Raw genomic sequence first — 19,261 nt, 5'->3', positions numbered from 1 at the left:
TTTGTGCTCATAGTTTAATCAGTTTTACTAACATTTCTGATGTGCTGTGTTTTCTGAATTTTCTGTTTCATCCTTTCATAGCTCTGGTGTGTGTCTTTATCATTATTAACTGTCGATAAATATTAAGGTTTAATATGTAGTTGGTTATATAGAATTTAAAGGTAAGTGGTTTGATTTTCCTTCATCTTCCTTTCAGCAAGAGAACCTTCTCTGATTCTTATTCTAATGTCATGAAAACGATGAATGACTTCAGCCTGTTTGACTTAATGTAACAGCGCTTTACCTTCTGCCCCTCAGTGGTCAGAAGTGGAGACTATTACTTGTTTGAAACTGACAGTGAGGAGGAAGAGGAGGAGGAGGAGAAAAAAGACGAGGAGCCGCCAAAGAAGTCGGCGTTTCAGGTGCCTCATTTTTCCTTTGTGCTCTTCGAGTCTTTCTCTGCCGCTGTGATTTTACTTTCACTGGGTTGTAAGCTTTCATTGTTGAAGAATAACGAAGCTCTGTACAGTTTGAACAGCTCGCACTTTGCTTGGATATTTTCTATTTTGCATGACTTCATAAATCTTTAGTGGGAAACATTGCTCTATATGCTCCAGTATGATTACTGTATTTAATTGAAGCCGTTTATGTGCTCTGTGCTAAACATGTAAAACTCAAGAATAGGATGCATTGCTTTTCAAATAGAAAATACATAAAGGGACTGCATTTGACAAGTAAGTAAATGTTTTTCTGATGAGTTTTCACACCCACAGGGCGACATAACACTTTATAACACAGTGCAAAACACCTTATTTTTATCATGTAGCCACAACTACAGACTGTTCCTCTGACCTGTTCTTCATCGCATCTCCAAAACCCTTCCCAATTATACCACCACACCCACTGATGTGTAAACACCAGCAATGGAAGAAGTCTAACATTCAGCCAGTTTAGATAAACTGTATGTAATGAAATGTATTTGGGCTCTGAATGCTTCCCTTGTTCACTGTCTCCTAACACAGTTAACGTCTGTTGTATCTAACAGAATTAAATCTTCTTCCACTAACGCTCTCCCGCTCTGTTTCCTCTCTTCAGCGAGCGATTGGGAAGTTTTTCTCCGCTGTTGTGGCTTTACCCAAGTCTATCATTAAGCTGCCTAAAACTATACTGAAGTATGTAGTCAAGGCAGGCAAGGTACTCACCACCATCTAACACCGCTTGCTCTCTGTGTGAACATCTGCCAGCTCAAATAACAACTAACACCACAGCAAACTTTCTTCTGCAGCTCATGTTTGATGTAAATGTAAATTAATTGATGTGGTGTTTTTTTTTTATGAAGTAAGAGAACAGTGATCAGGGACAAATCATTAAATTTGACCTGGAATTGAAACGCTTTTCTGTCATTTATTTTGGATGTCTTACTGAATGGTTTTAGCTGTTGCTATACATCCCCACAACATAAATCAGCTCCGGCATTGACTGCTTATTTCGCTCAGTTATGTCTTGTAGCAGATTTAAAAGACAAACAAGTTAAGAATGTTAAAAACTATATTTTCTCTAAAAGGAGTCTTTAAATATGTGAATCTTATTTATTTATTTTTTTGCTTGTTGCTCATACATCCTCTTATTGAAACAAAACTGCTGCCCTCTGTTCTCCAGTTTATGTACCACGCCTGGATCACAGACCCCAAAGCAGCTATGAGGGCTCGGGGCAAAGATAAACGCAAATTTTGGAAAAAATACACCAAAGGAGTCCGGCACAGGAAAAGCAAAAAGAATGGTAAGCAAGTTATAGAGATAAAAAAAAAAAAAAAAAAATCTCGCATGAAACAAACCGAGTTCTTTTCTACTGTTTTCAACCACAGTGAGGTGAGTTTTCTGTACTTCAGCAGGTCATGTGACCATCGAGGTCGGAGAGCTGTCTGATGGGCAAGAAAAAGGAGACGAGAAGAAGAAGTCTAAAAGTCCAGGTTGGTTTCTCCTCAAGAAAGTGGTTTAATGAGATCGTGAAAGAAAAGACTGACATGATTTTGTGTCGTTGAAGTTTCTCCCCCTGAATCAGAACATGTTCAAGACACTCCACTAAAAATACTGAATCTTCAGGATCTTGGATAAAAAAAAAAAGTGCATGAGGACTTGTAATAGTTTAAAGATTTAAAACGCTTCCTGTTTTCCCAAAAGAAGACCCACTAATCCAAATTAAATTCTTATCTAAAATACAGACGCTTAAAGGAAGTTGTGACTTACAATTTTTTGAGGTAACTACCAATTCTTCCAATCAACAGTGACCAATTTCCCCATCCAGAGGAGACTTGATACAGATCATTTGTCATTCTTTCCCTGTTGATATCCTTTGGTGATAGGATTTATAATTTTGACTTTGTTGTAGTTTTGAAGTCAGCCTGTACTGGAACATCTTTTGTGTTGTTTTCTCTCCTTCAGACAACATCATCAAGCGAGTGTTCAACATCATAAAGTTCACCTGGGTGCTCTTCCAGACGACGGTCGAAAGCTTCACCAAGTGGATGAATGACATGTGCAGGGAGTACATCGACATCTCCACTGTGCTGCGTATAGAGCGCTGCATGCTCACACGAGAGGTCAAAAAGGTGCGCCATCGTCCACACGAGTTAACCAAAGTGTGCCTGAGTGCGATTAAGATAACTAACAAATGGTTTACTCCAATCCTACCTAGGGCAACGTGCCGAATAGAGAGAGCATTCACGTCTACTACCAGAAGGCCATGAGGCTCAACATGTCCCGGCAGGCCAGCATGGATCAGCTCAGCATGGATCAGCTCAGCGAGGACGAGTCGGCTTCGGGCTCCACCAGAGTCCGGATAAGGCGAGGAGGCTACCAGATGGAGAGCCAGGACTCCACGGCCTCCAGAGACAGCATATCCAGGTACACAGAGCCTGATGGTGGACGGATCAGCAATAAAACACGCGAGACTAAATGAGTCTCAAGACTCCAAGTAAAGTAGCACCAGGAGTAGACGTGTGATTTGTCGATCTGCGGAGCAATAAAGCAACTGTCATATTTACAAATCAACATATAAAGCAAGAATAAATCACATATTTCCATCCCGTTTTTCACATAGTTTTCCATCTTTTGATGTTTGATTGGAGCTCTTTTAAATACCTCATCTCTCTTACATTTTCTTCCTCTGCTGTGATTTAATGGCACCTGACTGCAGAATTAGCACCACTAACTGTTTATCTTAATGCACCAATTCGTAACAAAATTTGGGACAAAATGTGCCCAGTGTTTCTGGAAAGAGATGTTGCAATCAAGTTTTTAGTTTTTTTTGAAGCTCTGCATCACTAAGCAGCTCCAGAGGAAAATGAAAAAAGTAGTTTTTTGGTTGTTTTTTTTGCCATTTGAGTGAAACAACCGTTTATTGTCTATATGGCAGCCAGGGAGGGAGGTGAGGCTGTTCGGTTGTATTTTGGCATTATCATCCCTCTGAGCCATTTCATCCAAATTCTTCACTGCATTTTTACAGTCACCTTAAAAGGTCATATTTAATGCTAAAGTTTGGTTAAATGCTTTCATTTTAACACATCATCGATCCCATCTCATCATTCTCACCACTTCTCATCCCATCTCTCACCCTCACCACCTCTTAGTGGCCTTACTGAGGCCACCACACTGTTCTCTCGCCAATCCACTTTGGAAGACATGGATGCGATGCCAGATTTCATTCCCAAAACCAGCGAGCGAGCCAGGCCCAAACTGCGTAAGATGTACGGCCTGGACGTGTCCAACTCGTCCATGGACAGCGGCAGCAGCCTCATATCCAGGTGCCTGGCCTCTGCACCGCCTGTATTCACACCTGTTTCACCCACATGAATAATATCACCTCATCTTGTTTTTGTTGATTTTTAACTTCAGCTCAATCATTGCATGACTTGTATATCACACTGTTTCCTGTAATATATATATATATATTTTCATTTTGACATACAGGTTTGATATGAAAAGCGGTTTTGTAATGTATGATTTCTTCCTGCTCAGCATTGGCTTCTCTGGTACTTAAGGTTGGAACATATGAAACATGTTAAGTTCATGCATATTTCAGAAAGAGTTGTTTATTTATAACATTTCACTTTAACGTCCTCTATTTCGAATTTACAAGCAGTAAATTAATAGATGGATTATAACACTATAATGTTGTTGTTTGCAGATATAAGTGTCTATTAATGTATTTATCAACAACATTTACTCTTCCTGAGGGGAACCGTAATTAGAGGCTTGTTTATAAACTGATAATGAATGAAACTACTGTAAAACACAGTGATAATAATCTAAAATGTATATATTAAGTTAGCCTAGTTGACAAATGCTGTACATATAAATAGTAAATACTTAAAAATGCCTTTGTGTCTAACTATATTAGAGTGTATTGTTAAACTATTTGTTTAATGTTAACATTAAGTATAAATGTGAAATAGGGGGATTCAAGAAAATTGTTAGTTATTTCTCAAAAGTGAAATAAATGTCTTTATCCAATGTCACCAAGTGGACAGTTAGAAATAAAAAGCCTCCAGTAAATTTGGGATGATATGTTATTAAAGTACATCAGTGCTTATCTACACACTTTCCTTCCCCAGGATGGTAGTTTTTTATTTGGTCTGTATAAACTGAGGAACCGATCCAGTTTCATACATCTAGTTTGATCATTCTATAAAGTACATGTGAATGTAGACTGACAGACTCCCTGCTTCTCTCTGTCCTCTGCAGTGAAGCGACCCAGTCCGTCATGATCTACTCCAGACAGGGAACCACAGACACCATAGACGAAGTGGAGGACGAGCAGGATCAAGGGGAAGACAAGCAGCAGGTCCCCTGGGAATCCCAAAAGTTGGATGAGAGTCAGGGGGCAGAGGGTGGGCCCTGGAGCGATGGAGAACCCAGGGAGGAAAAGAAGGAGAAGGAGGAAGTGGAAGGGCAGGAGGAATTGGAGGGTGAAGGACTGCAGGGATCGCAGGTGCCAGAGGACCAGGAAAGAGACGGGGGTCCCTGGGAGTCCTTTGACCCAGATGAGGGCCCCTCCTCTGTGAGGCTGGAGGAGGCGGAGTCGGCCTCTTCTGCCCAGGAGAATGACTTCATCACTGACAGTGAGGACAGGGGAGGACAGCAGGACTTCATGCCGACAGAGCGTCAGGCCGGACCGCTCTACACCCCCGACACGGATGCCTCCAAAACGTTTGACGCCGACGTGCCTCCCAGCTACAGCAAGGCGGTCAGCTTCGACCGTCTGGAAGTGAGCGACGACGAGAGCGACATGGACAGGAAGAGGCACATGGTGATGACGTCTGACAGCCGCTCCGACAGCAGATCCGACATCATGTTGCCCTCAATGACCACCGAGCTGACCGCCAGCGAACTGCTGCTCAACAAGTAAGTCCAAAAAAATACTGCAGCCTCAAAACTGCGTGGAGGTAGTTGGTCCTGTCCACAGATCTGAGTATTCATCTTAACATTTACAGTCAAAAAAAGGGAAATTCCACCAATTATACTTAAAGAAAAGTATTTTTATGGGTCTTGGGGAGTACTACTGCATACGAGGGGGTATAAAAAAAAGTTGAGAGACCGCTCCAGTTGCATGCAATTGGAGCGGAGCATCGTGATGCGCATGAAGCACAGAGAAGCTGTAACCTTCGTGAGTAAATACTCCCAAGTTTAGTCGCTTGATAAAAATCAGCTCCTGAGTTACACATGTTTTTGTAACCACCGGTCTGGTGCATCTGATTTCTCTGTTGGCATGAGCAGAGGGCAAATTTGAGGTCAAACTCTTGAAATTAGCAGCAAAGATCTTTAAAATGCTTCAGGAAGGCTGGGGCAATGAAGCGATGAGCCGGGTGAAGTCTTTTGAGTGGCCCTCGTGTTTCCGTGGGGCAGAACGTCCCTGTCCAAAACTGAAAAAGATGCATCAAGTCGGGAGCTCAACCGGGTGGGTTTTCCTTGACATTTGTAGGGTTGTGCACCTAAACTCTCCCCCCAGTGACAGACTGTCAACAGAGTTCTGCTGTGATGTTCTGAGGGAAAACATTTGGTGCAAACCACCTGAACTGTGGCGGGATTACGACTTGGTTCTCCAACATGACAGCGCATTGAAAAGACACAAGTGTCTCACCCACAACAACACAAGCATCACTCCTTCTTGCCGGGTTTGTCTCCCTGCTGCTGCTTTCTGTTTCCCGAAAATTCGTCACAAACTTTTAATTTGCACTCTCTGCTTTCAAAATCGCAGATCCATCCAGAAACTGCCCACAAAAGCATGTGTAACTCAGGTGCACGTCACAGTACTGTGCACCGTTACAGTAGGAACAGTTTCATATATGAAAAAGTTTGCTTAAAACCCTCCATGGCAATTTCGGGATTAAATAGTGATGCCACACTTATTTCAACATTTCTATAATGTTTTAGAATCAATAAAAAAATCAAATACCAAAATCTGTTTAGTATCGCAACCCTCATCGATCCCTCCGTCCGTCCGTCCGTCCGTCCGTCTGTCTGTCCAGGATGTTTTATGACGAGCAGCTGGCGCAGTCGGATAGATTCTACCAAAGTCAGCCTCTGATCCTGCAGCTCTGCTACGCCCTCTACAACATGCTGGTGGCCCACTCAGAGTTTGTGTGCTACCTGGTCATCATCATCAACCACATGGTGTCGGCCTCGTGCGTCACCCTGGTCCTTCCCATCACCATCTTCCTCTGGGCCATGCTGTCTGTGCCGCGGCCCAGCAAGCGCTACTGGATGACTGCCATCGTCTACACTGAGGTACAGTCACACAAAATCAGATAGAAATGATGTATTTATTTGAAATTATCAGTGTCAATACTTTCGAATTATTGGATGTCTCATTTGGGAATAAATCGTGTTGCTGTTATCCAGAAAGTCAAGACAACCACAGATTTTAAGGATGAATTTCTTATACTTTAAAAATGTTTTGACAATAACATCCATCAGATAGAAGTACAAAAAATAATGTGTTGCACTGCTGTATCAATTTAATGCACAGATTGAGCATATAGCAACAAAAGAGACAGATAATCGTATTTTAATGAAACAGTTGGATCATATAAATTATTGATATTCATACAACAGTTTCTCTCAGGTTTATCTTGGTCTATAGTTCAGGAAGCTTCTCTGACATTGATGTCTTTTCCCCTGCAGGTCACCATCGTCATCAAGTACTTCTTCCAGTTTGGCTTCTTCAACTTTAACCAGAACAAGATGGATAAGAATAAACCTTATCACCCTCCCAACATCATCGGCGTGGAGAAGAAAGATGGTTACGTCCACTACGACCTGGTCCAGTTACTGGCCCTCTTCTTCCACAGGTCCATCCTGAAGGTGTGCACATATACAAAATGTATAGATATTGTCCTCATATATAATGAAGGATATTCAATTCATTTCATTCTTATTGCCAACAGATTTTATGCAGAGTAACACACTGCAGACCTCCATTGTTGTCCAAAAATGAGTCACAGTTGCACTGGCATTGAGTCACACATGCTTTTGTGAGTTACAATTCTGAAAGAAATACGCTGTTTATTCCTGTCAGATTGACTTTTGCTAAAAACCCACATTGTGCAGATGTTTTAGGAAATAACTGCATTTTTGTTTTTAATGGCAGGGTGTACCTGTTGGATTGCATTAGATTGTGCAGATGTTTTCAATGAAGTGCTCAGTGAGTGAATATTTGTTAATGATTTAGATCTTCAATAGGAGCTAGCGGGCCAAAGATAGAAAAGGAAAGTACAGAGAGACAGATCAATTTATTGTGTGTTTTTCACCGGTTTTGTTGGCATTAAGAAAAGTATAATATATTTGCTAGCCTCATTCTAAACGTCCGTCTGAAACCTAACTACACTATTTTTAGCTCTTTACTAAGATACAATAAAAAAAAAAATCTGTCTCTACAAACATTTGATTAAAAATCTTGCTCTTCACAGTTTCCCTTCTCTCTCAAAAAGTGAAAGGTGTGTTGTGTGCAATATTTGCCCTTTTGTGGGGCAAACACTGCATCTGATTGTGTTTTCATGAGATGTGATGACACATTTTATTCCATTTTAATGGGAGGAACTTAAATATTAAATAAATCAACCGTAAAAAATAGCATGATCATTAAAACAATTAACGCAATGGAAATAAATATTATTGAATGTTGTGTGTAAAATGAGTACCGTAGGAACAATTTGCCTTTTAACACATCACAGGTACTTAAACAAATACCACTACACGCTGGTCCCTGCAGCAGACGTTCATTTCATTTAGGTGTATTAGATATGACCTCGCCTCTTCTTTTCATTTCCAGTGCCACGGCCTGTGGGACGAGGACGACCCCAAAGAGAAGAAAGAGGCGCCTCGTCAGAGCGAGTCCGAGGACGAGGGAAAGGACAGGGAGGAGAGCGAGAAGGAGTCTGAGCCCGCCTCGTCACTGATCGGCGAGAGGAGAGGCTCCACTCACACCTTGAGGTCCACCAACTTCGGCACCTCCATAGATTCAGGACACGTCCAGGTGCACTACCCGCAGCAGCAGACCTACCAGCGGCGCAAGAGCTCCAGCGCAGGCTCGCACTCGATCTCTCATCAATCTCTGCACTCCTCTGCAAGGTCCAATAGAGGTGAAGGCTCTTTTCTGTTGGATACTTCTTGCTAATTAATGGTAGTTGGATGATCGACAAATGGAAGACAAATGGTCCAAAACATTAGAAAAAAAATGGGGAAAGTCATAAATTGACAACTTTCCTAAAACAAATAATTTTCTGGGAAGCACAACCATTATTTTTTCCACAACCGCAGCAATAAATAGTAGAAAATCTATGAGCTTGTATCACAAACACTCTTCCTCGTGGTCTCCAGACTTGACCCATGGATTAGTCCTGTCTTTGTGACTCTATCAGTGACTCAACGCCTCTTCACGGTTCATTTACGGCTCAAAATGTAAATTGTTTCCACAGGAAGTACCACTTCCCACAACAGCAGCCACAAGGACGGCAGCGAGGCCGGCGTTCACCAGAAGACCCGCAAAGAGATGATTATAGAGAAACTGAGGGAGCAGCTCTTCAAAGCCAAAGCTTTCATCATGAAGCGGTACGATTAAAACGCAGCCGGTTTAAAAAAGACCACCCACGGCCGCTGCTCACTGACAGACACTTCAAAATGCCTTTGTATTAGAAAGTGTGTAACATAATGAGGTCACTGACAAGAAGTGTGCTCAGCAAGGATTCTGGATGAATGGCGCGCTGTGGAAAATCATATCAGCGAAAACCTTTCAAAGGCCTTTAATTACAGCGTTCCCGTCAGGCCGTTCAGTGTCACTTTTGTAAGTGCTGCAACAGACGATCAAAACATGCTGTTGTTCTAAATTTAATCACAGCGGAACGAGTGGTTTCTGAGATATTGCATCGAGAACAGCAACTGGAACCCAAAGTTTTTCTCAAAATAAGTCCAGTGGTTTTCTGACAGATAACATGTCCTGTAATTTATCTTTTTTGCGTGTTTTTTTTTTTTAATGATTTTGTGTGATTTGTATTATGTTATAAACACACTTCAGCATAGAGCTAGGACGTGTTAAGATAAAGAAATATAAAGTTATATCAAAATAAAACAAACTATAAGTAGCATGCATACTTACATACTTACTTTTAACTTGACACCTGATAAGAAGACAAACAATAAAAACAATGTTAATTATTTTTATAGTAGTTTTTTTTGGAATGACAATAACGACTATCATTGCTCATGAATAACATCTGCTCCGCTCTGTGTAGGTTTATGGAGATCTACCTTCCCATCAGGCAGTTCTTCTACAACCTAGTCCATCCGGAGTACAGTGCGGTCACCGACGTCTATGTGATGATGTTCCTCGCCGACACCGTTGACTTCATCATCATCGTGTTTGGATTCTGGGCGTTTGGTGTATGTTTTAAATTTAGAAAATTACACCTTTTACCTGAACTGGTCTCACATGACTCAACAAAACTAACCTTTATGTGTATTTTATCCCCTCGGTAGAAACACTCAGCTGCAGACATCACTTCGTCCCTGTCGGAGGATCAGGTTCCGGGACCCTTCCTGGTCATGGTCCTGATCCAGTTCGGGACCATGGTGGTGGACCGGGCCCTCTACCTCAGAAAAACTGTCATGGGAAAAGTCATCTTTCAGGTCATGCTGGTGTTTGGCATCCACTTCTGGATGTTCTTTATCCTGCCAAGCGTCACAGCAAAGTAAGAGCTTCATCTTACCTCCCAGTATGTTAATTCAGCTGTCAGTCAGCATCCTGATTAATTTAAGGTAATGAAATGCACATAACGGCGTCCCAGGTTTCACATACGGACTGATGGGATCGTTGATGGGTATTATTCCTCTTTTTTATTTCTCTCTTTTGTCTCTGTTACTGATAAAAGAAGGAAAAACAAGCCCAAAATGTTTCTTTTAAGCCCTCCATCTCCAAAATGGTATTGATGACAGTTAGTCCTCGTATGCCTTGAGATGAATTTTATTTTCAAAACCTTCCAATATATTTGGAAGCTGTAACTGGTTATTTTGCTGTCTACATTCCTGTTTAAATAACCTACTACAATCTTTCTCCAGTTTTAAGCCTGTCTTTTCTTTTGTCTTCCCCTCGTAGGCGCTTCAATGAGAACACGGTCGCTCAGATGTGGTATTTCGTCAAGTGCATCTACTTCGGGCTGTCAGCCTATCAGATCCGCTGCGGTTATCCCACCCGTATTCTGGGAAACTTCCTCACCAAGAGCTACAATTATGTCAACCTCTTCCTGTTTCAGGGGTGAGTTATGCTGGGAAAGTTTCATCTCTTCCAGCTGGACAAACAGGTCCAAGGCCCGGGACGCGTTGGAGGACGGGTGGAAGGAGACATAGGAGATCACACTTGGATCTCTTTAAGATATTTTAAATATGTTCATAGTTGTAGTGTTATTCCTTTAAGGCTTCTTCATTTGTGCATGTTTTAATCTGCAAACGTCTCTGACAGATTTGGAAACTTTCACTAATCTTAAACTTGAAATTGTAATATTTATACATGAATTTAGAATATTAATTAGTTGCAGTTTTTGCCATATTGTATTTCTGCTCTGTAATATTCTGAATTAATTTCCTGACTGGGATTTATAGTTTGTAGGAGTTTAATCAAACCACAGTGCTGTCAAGTTTACAAATTGAAATCTTTCTCCAGATTAATTATTAAGGTAATTTAGACGAGTGTATTCTCTGAAATATTTTTGGGAAAACATTTAGAAATTACACCTCCATTATTAAGGTTATTAGGTATTATTATCTGATAAGTTTTAGTGTAGACTATCATATATTATTTTAGCTTCATGAATAACTCAGATTCCTTTGATCTGTGTGTTTCCTGCCATTTTTAATATCTCAATTCCTTGCTTGAACTAAAAAGACGGTCTAGTTATTCAATTTTACTAAATTGAAGGAAAACTTAGCTTTTCTTTTATGAAAAAATAATTAAAATGTTCCTATTTTTGATGTTTATGTTACCAAATCTGTTTTCAGTCTGTGCAGATGAACTAAAACGGCTCTGTGGTTTTCAGTTTCCGTCTGGTACCGTTCCTGACGGAGCTGCGGGCCGTGATGGACTGGGTTTGGACCGACACCTCGCTGTCTCTGTCCAGCTGGATCTGCGTGGAGGACATCTACGCTCACATCTTCATCCTCAAGTGCTGGAGAGAGTCGGAGAAGGTGTTTATCATTGTGGCGCTCGTTTAAAAAAAAAAAAAAAAAAAAACTATGTTCAGAGCCAGAGTCTGTCATGTTGGAATTCAATCTGAAATTTACTTTTGTGATTTATCCTTTATACTATTGTTGCTTCATTACTTTTAAACATTAACATCGGATCCGCTTTTGCTGGCTGATGGCAGGGAGAATATTTTATAGGTTCTCACTTTTGTAAATGTGTTCTATTTCAAATAAAGATAATTTTGTGCTCAATATTCCTAGAAGTGTACAAAAATATCTTTATTCTATGCTTCACTAGTGTAAATATTGCGCTCTTTTTTTTTTTTTATTTTTTTTACTTTTCTAACTTTTTCCTCATGGTTTTGCAAGAATAGTCCAGACGAAGAAAGTTTCACAGGCACTATAATGCTCCAGTACATTCTGCATCCAGGACGAGTAACTCATCTCCCTGCCCTTTATGTCATCGCTCTGCAGAGGTACCCCCAGCCGCGAGGCCAGAAGAAGAAGAAGGTGGTGAAGTACGGGATGGGAGGAATGATTGTGATGCTGCTGATCTGTATCGTCTGGTTCCCGCTGCTCTTCATGTCCCTCGTAAAATCTGTAGCCGGAGTCGTCAACACTCCGCTGGACGTCTCACTCGAAATCACCCTGGCCGGTTTTCAGGTGCGGACGCTGTTTCTTTTATCAAGTCACCAAACAGACATAGCAGGAGACCAAAGAGATGTTCTGCCAAAGCTGAATCTTTTCAACATGAAGTATAAAAATAAAAAAAAAAGAGTCCCTGATTCAATGTAGAGACAGGCCATGTTTTTATGTGCATGTCTCCAGTAGCACTTTTTCTCCATGTTTTTGTGTTTCTTTTGTTCCGAGTGGGCCGAGAAGTCTGATCATATTTTTGTACGTTTTTTTGTCTGCAGAGTTTAATGTTTTTTGTGTGTGTTCAGGGAAATTATTAGACCTCTTCCTGCAGAAACAAAATCGAATGCAATTTTCCTAAATTAACCAACAGTTGAAATTTATTCAGTCTTTGCTTGATTAAAACATGTTTCCTCTTTTAACAGCCCATCTTCACTATGAGCGCTCAGCAGAAACAACTGCATAGTGTCTCAGCAGAGGAATTTCAGAAATTTAAGAATAGGTATTTGAAGGATGACGTAAGTACAATAACTTTTAATACAAACATGTCGGTTGTTGTATTTTACAAGCTCAAACCCTACTCTGTGATAAATGTACAATGTGTAAGTGTAGTTAAAAAAGAGGAGTCTAGATAACATTGATAGTGTTAGACATGAGATGTGTTGAAGTGATGTCGCTCCCAGATAATTCAGGTTGCTCGTTTTCTAAGGCTTTAGTCCAGGCGGTAAGTTGTAATCCCCATAACATATCATTTGTGTAGGCATTTACTTACATTTGTTTTTAAACTCTTATTTTCATTTTAAAGATTCTGCGTGCAGACATTATAAACAGTACACAGCCATGCCAGCAGCTGTGTGAGGCTGTACTTGGGTTCAGGGATGACAATGCTACAATGCTAATGTTTATCAGGTGTCATGTTTACCATGCTCACCATCTTAACTCAGCCTAGAGGCGTGTTTATTAGCTATAAACACATCTGAGACTGAAAAAAGGTTATTGTTTTTGCAAGTATTTGGCTGTTAACCAAAGTATAGGGCAAATTGAAAATTTGATACTGGTGGAGCGAGAGGAAAAATCAGGGGTTAACAACAGTTAAATTCAATTTTTCCTGAAGGGGACACAAATATGTGTCTCAAATTTAATGGCCATCCATTTGATATTTGTTGGGAAACCTCAAACCTCATGGTGGTTCCTGAGGACAGGTCAAAGAATCACCAAAGTCATTATCATTCATCCGCCGGAGACCTTAAGTGTCAAATTTTCTTGGTTAATCACTAACTGTTGAGATATTTCATGGCCACACTATAAATTTGACACATATTGACTTTAATTTGGATAGGTTTAAATAATAGATGAATGCTAATTTGGTCACTGAGACTGTACTCTATCGACTCCGACCGTTTGATTTTTGCGGTGTGATTAGGAAGCCATGCAGTGGCTGGAGAGCTACATGCCTGAAGACCTGATCATCGCTGAGCTGAAAGGCAGCTCCAACTCTCTGTGGACCATCAGTCCTCCCAGCAGGACCAACCTGATAGAAATGTTGGACTCCAAAGAGGAGTTCCCAATCACTGTGTCTTGGTCTGTGCAAAGGTACGCAATGGTTAAATGTTACCAAATACATCTCCATTGTAAATTTGGCACAAATGTTCACTTGGACTTGTGGATGAACTGATTTGATTTTCTGGGCCAAAGGAAAAAAAAATCGAGGCAACCTTACGTCGTACCATTTTTATAAACGCGATACCTCAAAAACGGCAGGAGGGAATTTCTTCAAATTTGGCACAAACGTTCACTTGGACTCAAGGATGAAGTGATTTAATTTTGGTGGTCAGAGGTTAAAGGTCGCTGTTACCTCTGAAAGCACCTTTGTGGCCGTAACTCACGAATATGCTTATTATGTCACACAAATGTCGCCAAAATGGGGAAGTGATAGCTTTTTATATCGAACAGCATACAGGAGACTGTGACCATATTTTAGGTGTGTCTTGGGAGTAACATGAAATAAACCAATCATAGTGTCACCTCCCATTCCCTGTAAAAGCCAGGTGTGCTCGCACCTTGGTGTATTGCTGTTGTAACGGCTAATTTGCCAAGTAGTAGGAAGGAATATGAAACAAGAGAATTGCATTGCGCTTGAGGCCACTTTGCGCCAGAGGTCACATAGAGCCCCATGCCTGTTAGCCATAACCTTGAATAAAGTTAAATCCGTATTATACATATGAATAAAAAGAAGGGATTTAAAATAGAAATCCAGAACACTTACAGACAGCTACAGGTTTATGAGTTATAGAGTCCTTAAACATATTTTCAGTATGATTTTCTTTTTCTCAGGAACCTCAGTCTTGGTGCTAAGGCTGAAACAGCATCTGGAAAACGAGTGACAAATCTCGACCGAAAAACAAAGCAGGAACTCATAATGGTCCTGAATGGGAACGGAACCGACACACCAGTGTGAGTATATCAGCTGCTCTGCCTCTTCTTTAAGCTTTGTCACTGTTCAGCGATAGCCTGGAGCTCAATTGTCCCAATGTTCCCAATTTTGAAGTCTTAATTCAAACTTTAATTGAAGATTTTAGTATTAATTTTATGGTAGATAAAAAATGTTGAGGCAGTAGTAAAGTGTGTGTATATTATTAGCGATGTCATAGACAATGAACTTCATAACACTACAAAACACTTCCCTCAGTTAACAGATAAAGTCTGCAAGTAAATCCGTATGTATGTTTAGCATAGTGACTAGAATCAGCTAACGTGGACTTTGTTCAACATTTGAAAATACACCCACCAGCATCTTATAAAGTTTACCGAATATTAGGGTGTATCTCCCGGTTTTAGAGGGTGTTGAGTTTTGCTAGTATATAAAAAGGTTATTTTTAAACTTAAAGGACAGAGAACCGCCTGCCTCCAGTCGTTAGACTAAGCTAAGCTGAACACCTCCAGGCTCTAGCTATAAATTTATTGCAAGGACATGAATGCTATCAATCCAATATCCATTTAGAAAACATATCACGGAAAAGTGTTCTCGCAGTGGATCTACAAACTGTATTCTGATAAAGTGGATTTTCTACACCATTGAACAGAACAAACTATTAAAATGAAAACAACATTACAGGTATACATTAGTAATTGTTGGTATTTTTCCCAGTTTTGCTCCAGCGCATTGAGAAATTGAAGAAACACACACTGTGCACTCACAGCTCGTCTTTCTCCGCAGGACCCTAACAGACATCTTCCCTCGTTACATCCGAGCCCCCAGTGACTCTGACGCGACGCCCGTCCAGCAGCTTCTTGAAGGTGAAGGAAACCTGTTGAGCATCCAAATAAAATCCCACACAAAGAGGCTTCAAAGAAATAGTTATTGCATTCATTTAATTGTTTTTATGTATCTCTCAAATGTGTCACTAATATTTAGTTGTTTAGTTTTTGTAAATGTGAACAACACTTTTTTTTTCCAAGTTAACAAAAGTCTGACATTATTTTTGCTCTGATTAAATTATCTCATTTCATTCTCTCTGCAGGTGAAAAAATGCTTGATATAAACCTGACCTTGAAGCGAAATACTTATTCCGCGTATCAGATCCAAGAGTGGTGGATTGTCAAACAGACGAAGCCCGGCTCCATCAACAGTTCAAACAGGCCCGGTTCAAACAACAGGTCTGAAGCCGGCCTGGAGGTCTACGTGTTCAGCGACCAAGTCAGCCCGCCTAGTTTGGGCTTCCTGGCTGGATACGGGTACGTGAAGAACTGAATTTTGCATTGTAGTTTTAATGAAATATGGTTATCCAAAGTTGTGCAGTCGGTGAACTAACAGCAGATTGGTATCTAAAAGAGCAGTAAGGTAAATCTGCAGGGTTCTGAGATTCTTTCCTACCCTTGTTTTTTTTTTTTTAATATGTTATGATGACTGGACAGTTTTACATATTTTGTAAAACATTTAACATATTTAAAAAAAAAAAAAAAGATTTGTATCTTCAGGTGAACCGTGTGGACATATGCATATGTTTGGGGGCATGTCTGTTTGATTGATGGGCAAATTTGCAGGTGGCTATCTCTTCTAACTTCTGAATAAGTCTTGTCTTTATTTGTGTGAAACTTGGATTTGAGTAACCTTCCAGACAATTTTAGACTGATTTAACATGATTGACCAGTCTAAAATGATTTTAACCGGTTTCTTTCTGGGGTTTTAACCTAAGTTTGAACTGTTCTGCATTTTTCCACAAAAAAAAAAAAAAAAAAAAAAAAAGCTATGGCCATGATTGAAATAAGCTGTTTAGAAATTGAAAAACTGAACATTACTTTCTCTCTTTCCCCTCAAGTATCATGGGCCTGTACGCCTCAGTGGTTCTGGTCATCGGCAAGTTTGTGCGCGAGTTCTTCAGCGGCATTTCCCACACCATCATGTTTGAGGAGCTGCCCAACGTGGACCGCATCCTCAAGCTGTGCACCGACATCTTCCTGGTCCGGGAGACGGGCGAGCTGGACCTGGAGGAGGACATGTACGCCAAACTCATTTTCCTATACCGCTCGCCAGAGACTATGATCAAGTGGACTCGGGAGAAAACTCAGTGAGGGGGACGTTAATGAATGAGGATGAGTCAGAGCTTGTTCGGAGACACTGCGTGGTCACCCCGCTGGTGGGAGCAGCTACTTCAGCCTACAAAGCAACCGAGTACCAACTTTTATCCTCTTCAGCTGAGCTCGGATGGCAGTGATACAGTGTTGGCTCCACACAGAAACAATTTTTTTGGAGTTGTAAACTGGTGTTTTTGTACTATTTAGTGATGACAAACAAGAACAGTGACAGTCACGGTATTAAAAATTGAGCACAAATTTGCAGGTGCTGTAATTATCTCGCAAAAGTTTGACCTCCAAAATAAGCAGCCGGTGTTCAGTCGGAGACGTTTTAGGACAATTTTCCTCAAGTTCTTACTAAATACAAAAAGGAGATTTTTAAACACCCCTCATTGCTCTTCACACCTGCCTCCAACCTTTTCACAATCGCATGGCAGGTAGGGAGAAACACAACCTGGCTGCAACTTTACTCTTAAAGGGCTTCCCACCGACAAATAAGTACACAATGATAACCACACGAGCACAATCTCATCTTTTCCTTTAACTGGAACCTTTGGATCGTGGGACTGTGCAATACCGAGCTCCCATTCCTCCAAGTTTTCGAAGGACGTGGAGGAAAAGGAAAAGGCCATTTCCGACCAACAAACATGAACATACAGTAAAGACAACTTTTTTTTTTTTTTTTTTTTTTTTTACGTCCGAGACAAAATGCGAAAAAAAAAACATTATCGGACAATCTTTACTTGCCTTATTTCATTTGTATGAGAAGAACTCTTATGAACTACATATCTTTCTCAGGAAGAGCTGTTTTCACAGATATTCATGGTATGAGTTGTATGTTACAATATGTAGGCTTTGATGGATCTAAAAGAAAAAGGGATCGTACAAAACACGAGAACTATTTATATGGCATGAAATTTAACGTGGATATTGTTCAAATGGACTGATGCTGAGTTTGTCTACTGCACAGGGACACAGTTTAAAGGCTGTGTTAATGGAAGGAAATTCATCGTCGTGGACTTTTTTTTTTTTTTTTTCTTTCCTCAGAGTGACATCATTGCCAATCATCCACGTTCTGAATCACCCACAGGTTGGCTAGAGTCGAGACCAGCAGAGGGCTGTTTCTGAATCAGGGTAATTAGGTGGTAGACTCTTGCACTTCGTCACTTGTGGACCTCGCTGGTTTTTAAACGTTCATTCTTACGAACACTGTGGCGCCCGCAGCTGTGCATCCATCCAGTCATCGACGAGCAGACACACACAAAAAAAAAAAAAAAGATTCCTCACACCAAGGGCTGAAACACGGAGCCCTTTGGTCCAAACTATGCATTAGAGGACATTGTAGCATGAGTGAAAAACTTCATTATTGCCATGACTTAATTTTCAGTACATGTACATAGGGGTTAGATTAAGGGGGACGGGACACGGAGGAATGAAATGTGAAATTGTACCTGTATGTTAAGGGCAGTGTGGTGTGATGGATGTCCGGAGATCTGCAAATAAAATGTCTGGAAAGGTGTGGAGTTTCTGTCCTCAGATGCTGTTTGCATGTGGAGAAGGATTGTGAGTGAGCGGGCGGGGAGTCTCTGTGTCCGCCGACAGTGTCTTAACAGGATTGTGATGGAAAACAGCTGCAGCTGACCGAACCTCGGAGCCTGTGGGGTGAAGATGGCCTCCAACACAAACCTACTGGTATTTTGTTTATTTGTATCAGTCGTTCTCCTTTTATGTTTGATAACAGTTTATTAAGGCCCGGGCACCGATGTTGCGAAAGCCCTATTGTTATTCAAGCGATTATTATTATTCTCTGTAAACAACTGCATTTTTGGCAGCTTTATCACACTCAAAAAGTAATGAAAGTTGGTACACGAGTCTCTCCCGCTAATGACTCGCTGGCGCCCTCTGCACAGATGCCCCGGCGGCTACATTTACCTAACATGCACGAAATCAGGTGGACATTGTGTATCACACCGAGATGTACAAAAACGTTCCAACGCACCGTCACGCCAAATCAACAGGAAGCCTGCAATTTTAAATTTAGTTACCATTTTTGGCGATTCACACGTTTTACTTTAACCAACTCCTCCTACAGATTTTGTCGGACCGACTTGAAATTTAGTCTGTGCACTCTTAACATGTTTGGAATTAAAAGTTATCAAAAGAATTTGTTTTCGTTGATTGGTGTGCCCGTGGTGTGGCGGCCAAAAAGTGACCCAAAAGTCATGCCGTCCAAAATGTGATAAAAAAAAAAATCATACTATAGCATGTCCAAAAAGTGTACATGCGAGTTCACTGTCATGGTTTACTGGGACATGAGATACACTCGTGCTTTCCCTATAAT

At 40.8% G+C, this 19,261-nt stretch overlaps 1 protein-coding gene across 1 annotated transcript in view; it reads left to right on the top strand.

Moving 5' to 3' along the window:
- The window catches only part of LOC138617449 (piezo-type mechanosensitive ion channel component 2), a 76,612-nt gene extending 58,037 nt beyond the window's left edge, over nt 1-18,575 (top strand). Inside the window, exons 32-54 of the mRNA XM_069692490.1 lie at nt 298-401; nt 1,075-1,173; nt 1,639-1,759; nt 1,869-1,949; nt 2,422-2,588; nt 2,675-2,883; nt 3,609-3,782; nt 4,723-5,382; nt 6,507-6,765; nt 7,162-7,341; nt 8,309-8,618; nt 8,955-9,087; nt 9,768-9,915; nt 10,012-10,223; nt 10,628-10,786; nt 11,565-11,712; nt 12,184-12,372; nt 12,771-12,863; nt 13,769-13,938; nt 14,680-14,799; nt 15,563-15,642; nt 15,867-16,080; nt 16,665-18,575. Coding sequence (XP_069548591.1) covers nt 298-401; nt 1,075-1,173; nt 1,639-1,759; nt 1,869-1,949; nt 2,422-2,588; nt 2,675-2,883; nt 3,609-3,782; nt 4,723-5,382; nt 6,507-6,765; nt 7,162-7,341; nt 8,309-8,618; nt 8,955-9,087; nt 9,768-9,915; nt 10,012-10,223; nt 10,628-10,786; nt 11,565-11,712; nt 12,184-12,372; nt 12,771-12,863; nt 13,769-13,938; nt 14,680-14,799; nt 15,563-15,642; nt 15,867-16,080; nt 16,665-16,917 — 4,283 coding nt within the window. The 3' untranslated portion in view covers nt 16,918-18,575. The remainder of the gene's footprint in view (nt 1-297; nt 402-1,074; nt 1,174-1,638; nt 1,760-1,868; nt 1,950-2,421; nt 2,589-2,674; nt 2,884-3,608; nt 3,783-4,722; nt 5,383-6,506; nt 6,766-7,161; nt 7,342-8,308; nt 8,619-8,954; nt 9,088-9,767; nt 9,916-10,011; nt 10,224-10,627; nt 10,787-11,564; nt 11,713-12,183; nt 12,373-12,770; nt 12,864-13,768; nt 13,939-14,679; nt 14,800-15,562; nt 15,643-15,866; nt 16,081-16,664) is intronic.
- The last annotated feature ends 686 nt before the right edge of the window (nt 18,576-19,261 follow it).

Source organism: Brachyistius frenatus, unplaced genomic scaffold (assembly GCF_029030835.1).
Source record: "Brachyistius frenatus isolate BFR_SWC_R1_liver_20210118 unplaced genomic scaffold, ASM2903083v1 Contig_12, whole genome shotgun sequence".
Lineage (NCBI taxonomy): Eukaryota > Metazoa > Chordata > Actinopteri > Embiotocidae > Brachyistius > Brachyistius frenatus.
The sequence above is the reverse complement of the archived record's forward strand: the minus strand, read 5'-3'. Positions and strand labels throughout refer to the sequence as shown.